The sequence below is a fragment of the Nicotiana attenuata genome, chromosome 1 (assembly GCF_001879085.1).
Source record: "Nicotiana attenuata strain UT chromosome 1, NIATTr2, whole genome shotgun sequence".
Classification (NCBI taxonomy): domain Eukaryota; kingdom Viridiplantae; phylum Streptophyta; class Magnoliopsida; order Solanales; family Solanaceae; genus Nicotiana; species Nicotiana attenuata.
Genome location: NC_031989.1, coordinates 84,024,913 through 84,032,132, shown reverse-complemented (window position 1 = coordinate 84,032,132; position 7,220 = coordinate 84,024,913). Strand labels below are relative to the sequence as shown.

The following is a 7,220-nucleotide window of genomic DNA, read 5'->3' as shown; positions in this document are numbered from 1 at the left end:
CTTTATCAAAGTAAGAATGCATTATTATTTTTTTCACATAAATAATCCCTACACTATAATCCTCACATAATTAATTTGTGTAAATCTTTTATAAGAGGAATCTTTGGAGTCGTTCCTAGGATAATCTTCTCGTAGCGACTCGAGTTCTATTCAATTGCCAAAATATCACTTTGAATTTTATATATAGTATTTTTATACTATTTTCACATCTTTTAATTATATTTTAACATATTTTATCAGTAATAAACATTATACTATTATCTCAAACGGAACATTTTCCTTTTCATTTGGATCTAGACCAAAATAAATAACTACTCTCTTCAAAAGGAATCTACTACTATGAGATCCACTTTTATTCTTCTCAATCCAATTTTTCCTCTATCCTTTTTTTTTATTTTTATTTTTTAAAATTTGGTTTCAATATTTTAGCTACATGAAAGTGTTAGAGTTGACTCTCCATTCATATCGGAGGAAATGAATTTATTCAATCAAGTATTTTCGATAATTAAAATAATGTTTTTGAGCATGTTTTCGATTTGTTATTTATATATTTGTTATTTGTATTTTTGAAATAACAAATCGGTACGAGTACGAGCATTTATGTGACTGTTCCGCCATTAATTTATGTCCACTACTAAAATTGAGACGTAACATGTACTTAAATTAAATTAAACATTTTCAAAGTTCACAGAACCTTCACTTATTTGTTTATTAAGTATAAAATATAATATTAACATGTATCGTGAATCTCGAGTTTTTTTCGAAGTCAACAGAATCTTCAATTATTTGTTTAGTACCAAAAATGTATTATTAATATGTATCGTGAATCTCGAGTTTTTCCAGAGTTCCAAGTTGTTTTAAGTTATTTGCCCCTTTTCTTTTCTCTATAATTCAGAAGAAACAAGTTATTAGTTCTAGTTTCTACTACTATATTAATATTAATATAATTATCTTTTCCACCAAAAAGAAAAAAAAAACTTTAAATTTAGTCAATTTTAAAAAGAAAATTACACAATCAAGTTACTTTTATATGTTTTTTCAAAATTATAAATCCCTTAAAAAAATTCCTTATATTATCGATGTATATAAGCTGGAATACGCCAGGTCATATCATTTCTCAAGAACAATAGCTAAAGGGTCTGATACTATCACTTGGATTTGGAACCTACGTGCTAATGCTCACGATTTTGATAACCATACTAGTATTTAGAGGAGATATTTTGATCAACTCACCATTATCTTTCTTTGGCTGAGCGCATGTATTTTTACGATGCTCGTTTTTTTAATTATGAAGCGTGGCTAAGTGATTCAATTTACATCGATATATTTTTTGCACTATTAGTGATAATTCAAGGCTATACAGACATATTCATGTTGTCGGTGTATGTAACTTATATTGACGATATACGATAACAACAACAACAATAACCCAATGTATTCTTACAAGTAGGGACGGACCTTATAATATAAGTTATACTTTAATGTGTCAATCAACATTTATAATTTTTGACACCATTCACGCCTATTAAGACACATATTATTTCCAATCATAAAGTTACACATCAGCATCAATACTTACGTGGCACTTTTGTTCCCCCACTATATATAATATACTAAATGTAGTGCTGTAAAGATAAGCTAACTTGTCCCATCTTGAATTACTATTTTTCCTACCAATAATAGAGAGTATTAACAGTGAAAATAGATAGTGGTAGATACACTTTAGTGATCAAGAATGGCTAATAGTTGTAAAGTTTTCAGTACCCTTTTAGCCATTTTTGCAGTACTAGCCATTGTTGCAGCTGTTTCAGCTGAAAATGAAGGACAAAAGGTAGTGGTAGAGGAGCAGAAGTTGGAGCCGGAATTTGTTTGGACTTTGGACCATACTAATTATTCTGATATTATTTCTCAACATAAGATGATTGTTGTTGAGTTCTATGCCCCATGGTAATTACTTTTTCTTCTTTTTTTTTTCTTTCCATTTGATATTTTTGGTCAACGAGGGCGGAGCTAGAACATTCTGGTAGTTTTTACTTAGATCATGTATTTATATTAAGAAATTCATTGAGTATGTTTGAAGGGAAGCTTGGCGTAACCGGTAAAGTTGCCTCGGGTTAGAGACGTGGAAATAGTCTCTTGTAGAAATGCAGGGTAATACTTCGTAATAATAGACCCTTGTGCTCCCGCTCTTCCCGGACCCCGCGCATAGCGGGTGGTTAGTGCGCCGGGCTGCCCTTTAAATCCAGTAACTAAGACGAGCTCTGGGTTCGAAGGTAAATTAAAAAACTATAAACTTCAAATTCTGGCTCCGAGGTTCCTGGATAGACTGGGATAGTTACTGAAGTAGTTTACTCCCACAAACAAATAAACACAGTTTTCACTCAGTCCACAGACCACACAGTCCTATTTGTCTTATGCAGCCTATTTTTACCAATTTCGGTATCAAAATCAATGCAGATTTACTCTGTTTTACATATAAAATATATTTAAATACTACAAGTATCGCGCTCAAGGGTGTGACTTAGTGGTCAATGAAGTGAGAGGATAACTATGAGGTCTAAAGTTCAAATATCAAATTTGCTCAACTTTCCCAAATGCCCCACACGGACCTTCTCCGTTACGGGTCGTGTCATAAAGAAATGAATGAATGTTCTTTTGGGCAAATGTATAATAATACATACCGAGTCGAAAGCCAAAGGTCCGTCTTGTAGAATAATAGAGTCTCTTATTAGCTTATGAAACAAGGAAGCAAGTGTGAATGCAGCAAAGAGGCATTAGAGGAAACCTACATTCAAGGTCAGAAGAATCAGTAATAGACTCGAAAACGGAATCCTTTCTCTAGTGGCCTACAAAAGAAAACTAAAGTGTATTCTTCTCATTTGCCTAACTCTGGTGAACAGAGTTATCCGGTACCTGTACTGCTACGATCATTTTGTTTGACTATTGGGAAAGCAAACAGGTAGATCATCTATGGAAATAGGTAGCACCTCAGCATGTAGTTTTATCCAATAGATATCCTAATAGCTGAAATTAGTGAAGATTTTGCAATCCTAAAAATCTTTTTTCTGCTAAAAATGTTTTCCTTTCGTTTTCAATATTCAAAGATTATGTTTTGAGTCAAACACTAGAAGAATGAATAAGAAAAGTATGAAAAATTTAGGCCTAATTGTCTGTCTTCTCTGTAATAGGTGTGGATACTGCCAGCAGCTTGCCCCTAAGGTACTAATTGAATTTGATATTGTCCTTATTATTTAGAATGACTTATTTGGCTTTATCAATATTTGCTATGTACTCCCTTCGTCCCAATTTATGTGGCACCGTCCGGATTTCCAGAATCAAACGAGTTTTTTTGTGACTGTGATATTTCATATGTCTTTTAAATATTTTGAATTGTTAATTACTATGATATGTCTTGCATTAGGGTAGGCTGTCTACATCACACCCCTCCTCGGACCTTGCGTGAATGCACGATGCCTTGTGCACCGGGCTTCCTTTTTAATTACTATGACTTATACTATTATTTACGTAGTTTCCAAATAAGTAAATTTTATTTTAAAAATTCTTTGTCCGAATATACGGTCAAATTAAGAAGTTTGACTCTCGAAATCCGAATGGTGCTACATAAATTGAGATGGAGGGAGTAACATATTATTTTTATTAGTTTGTATTTATTTTTTCTATCGTGGCAGTACGAAGAGGCAGCTTCAGTGTTGAGTAGTCATGATCCTCCAGTTATTCTTGCTAAAATGGACACAACAGTTCCGGAAAATGCAGAACTCGCAAGAAATTACACTCATAATGGTGTTCCGAGCATTAAGATATTCCGGAATGGTGGCAAGACAGTTCATGATTATAAAGGTACGCGTGAAACAGACGGTATAATCTCATATTTGAAGAAACATGCCGGCCCTGCGTCTCTTGAAATCAAATCGAAGGAAGATGCCGCAAGCCTTATTGATGAGAAAAAGATTGTTGTTGTAAGTATTGGCATTTTTCGCACAGAAGTTTTCAGGTCTCTTTATATAATGTATTTCAATTGCCTCATTACTAGCTTGTGGATAAAAAAAATAGCATGTTATTTTAGGTTGGCATATTTCCAGAACTCTGTTTAGAGAAGATAAAGAACTTCACAGCTTTAGCTGAAGATCTACGAGTAGACTACGATTTCGTTCACACGCTTGATGCTAAATTCCTCCCTCAAGGTGGGCCGGTTGATAAGCCAACTATTCGTCTACTTAAGCCATTTGATGAACTCTATGCTGATTTCGAGGTATTGTGATTTCTTGCGGTTGATTCTATATATCAATTTGACAGAACTCTTTTCCCTTTTTTGATTGTGTAGCTTTGAACGGTTTCACTAACAGTGTACTCGTATATACATAATATTATCCCAGGATTTTCAAGTTGAGGCGATGCAGAATTTCATTGAAGAAACTAGCGTTCCAATCATGGCTATTCTTGATGACAAGCCGGAAAACCAGGCATTTGTTAACCACTTTTTGCATAGTCCCGGGGATAAGGTACTCGACCTTCCTAAAAATAATTTATTGAAACACAAAGTAAAAAAAGAGTGTGTTAAGAATATCCTCTGGAGATTTTCAATCGATATTTGGAATTTGTAGGTATTTTTATTTCTGAACTTCACTACGGATCTTGATCATTTCAAGTCCAAGTACTATGATCTTGCCGCCAGTTACAAAGGAAAGGAAGCGAACTTTCTCTTAGCAGATGCTGAGACCGGTAAAAGAGCCCTTGAGGTCATTTCATCCTCCTTTCAATCCAATCTGCATAGAATACTTTGTAATATTTCTTAATTGGAGAGAAAAGTGAGTTGAATATTTATTGTTTCGATTGCAGTATTTTGGATTGAACACTGATCAGGTACCTTTGATTTTCGTACTTGCCATGGACGGCACAAAATACGTTCAACGACATGTACAGCCTGATAGCCTTGCAGCTTGGTTGAAGGATTTTAAGGTAATGACTTAGACCTATGATTCTAACATTTTCCTAGTAGTAATTCTGTTTCTAACGCAATCGAACTTCAAATATCTTACTCGTTTCTACGCACGAATGTGAGGACTTATTTGTCTTTCAAAATCTCTTTTTATTGCACAAATTTGTTTCAATCTTTTCTTGTATGACTACAGGACGGCAAGTTGAAACCATACTTGAAGTCGCAGCCTATTCCGGAAGTTAATAATGAACCTGTCAAGGTGGTGGTTGCAGAGACTCTAGAGGATATGGTTTTCAACTCAGGGAAAGATGGTTCGTATCAACTAGTGCATCATTCTTTGAACAATAAATGCAAAACTAGTTATATGTCGGACTCAGTTATACTTTTCTATCTTAACTGGACACGACGCTTAAGAAAGAAAGGAAGACTTTTGAAACTTGTAGTCTATAATGAGATATTTGTGTGACGTATTTTCTAAAACTCGGAGGGAGTATTACTTATTTTTTCGAGGGAGCAAATGGGAGCATTAGTGAGTGAGTGCGGGGATTTTACTGCAGCCTATCATTTTGTTCTTGTTTCTTGCAGTATTGCTAGAGTTCTATCGGCTTGGTTGTAAATACTGCGAGGAATTTGCTCCGGTCTTGGATGAAATCGCGCTCTCATTTGAAAACGACGCTGATGTCCTAATTGCTAAGATTGTAAGAATCTCTTGATCCCATGACTATCTTCTCTATTCGTTTCTTCTTCTTTTTTTCTGCATTTTTGTAATATTACTCTTCTTACTTTCCACGCGATTTACCTTAGGATGGAACGGAAAATGACATACCTCGTGAACGATTCGAAGTTCAAGGATTCCCAACATTATACATGATATCTACAGCCGGTAGTTTGTCGCGATTCGAGGGGAATAGAACAAAAGAGGCTGTTATTGAATTTATCCAGACTAACAGGGGTACCCCTGCCCCCTCAGACTTTGCAAAGGCTGATTTAACAGTATCAGAAAATGCACAAACAGATTCAATAAAGGATGAGCTATGAGAAGGTAATGTTCTTTTACTTCTTTTTGTCTCTATTTGCATTTCTTGGACCATAGAATAGCGGAGAATACTAAGGGAAAATGACACTGTATAGCCGCTCTCAAACTAATAGCCGAAATATATATATATATATACAAAAATTATACATTTTTCCGGCTACCGAATGTAAATAGTTTCTGGCGCGGGCTAAAAGAGAAAAAAGCCCGAATACTAACTAGTTATAGATACATATTAGAATAACGTATACAATCAAACCTGTTTATAACAACATTTCATTGTAGCGACCAAGTCTTTTTTGGGACGATTTTTCATGTTATCTTATATTATATGTTCTTTATAACAGCATTTCGCAATAGCAGGCAAAAAATGTCGAGACAAACGACGATGTTATAGAGATGTTTGACTGTACATAAATAGTTGATAGAAACTATTTTCAAACTAAGGCACCTAAGTTTGCTTTCGTTTTTTGTAGGTTTATGAGACTCAACATGATCAAACTTCAGCTTCTTTTGTCTACAAATGCTGTGTTTTCTTTCATACATCCAATTAGCTAGCCCTACATCTCCGATATGAAAGAAGTTAGGATTCATGTCGTCGAGCCCAACTTGTTTGGGACTGAGATATAGTTATTGTTATTGTTGTCTTCACTTTTTTCTTTTTCTTGATAGCAATAAGGGGGTTGTATTTGCCTCTATGTATCCCACGCAGTTGTCTCAATTTAGTGGCAATTATTAATATCAATAAACATTGCGCAGTTTCTAGTCTTTGCATATTTCGTTTGACTTGCTAACATTTTCACCAAGAACTATATTAACCTTTTGTAAGAGCCTTTAAAATGAGTTAGAAAATCATTTTGTTAAGAGGAATAATCTATCTATATAGAATAGGAGAAGCAAAAGCACTGCATTAAGAGAAGCGTCTTAACAACAAAAGGCCAAGTGCATTGTTAAGACAAAATAAACTACTTTTCTAACTAATTTTTTTTTATGAATTTTAGATTTTGAAATAATTGGTTACACTACTTGAATTAATAAATATAGATATCTTATAATTATCAATAAAAGACAAAAATATAAAAAAAATATTCTATTCATTCAAATTGGAGTTTTAAAATTATTTTACAATAAAAAAATAACAAAAAATAAATAACTATCAATTTAAATTGGAGAGTAATTTCTTCCTAATATAGAAGTAGTAATGTGTGTGTGCGCGCGTGTGGGTGTGGG

The 7,220-nt window shown here is 34.0% G+C and overlaps 1 protein-coding gene across 1 annotated transcript; it reads left to right on the top strand.

The window, feature by feature from the left end:
• Positions 1,628–6,760, top strand: LOC109229886 (protein disulfide-isomerase-like). The gene is made up of 11 exons (XM_019395436.1): positions 1,628–1,947; positions 3,189–3,219; positions 3,690–3,977; positions 4,085–4,270; positions 4,395–4,520; positions 4,623–4,757; positions 4,858–4,977; positions 5,151–5,268; positions 5,543–5,655; positions 5,762–5,999; positions 6,467–6,760. Exons 1-10 carry the CDS (start codon positions 1,736–1,738, stop codon positions 5,993–5,995), a joined length of 1,563 nt encoding a protein of 520 aa, XP_019250981.1. The 5' UTR covers positions 1,628–1,735; the 3' UTR covers positions 5,996–5,999; positions 6,467–6,760.

Coding starts and splice junctions, on each gene's coding strand:
- LOC109229886 (XM_019395436.1), top strand. CDS start 1,736: ATGGCTAATAGTTGTAAAGTTTTCAGTACCCTTTTAGCCATTTTTGCA. Junction 4,271..4,394: donor AACTCTATGCTGATTTCGAG/GTATTGTGATTT, acceptor ATATTATCCCAG/GATTTTCAAGTTGAGGCGAT. Junction 5,269..5,542: donor TTTCAACTCAGGGAAAGATG/GTTCGTATCAAC, acceptor TGTTTCTTGCAG/TATTGCTAGAGTTCTATCGG.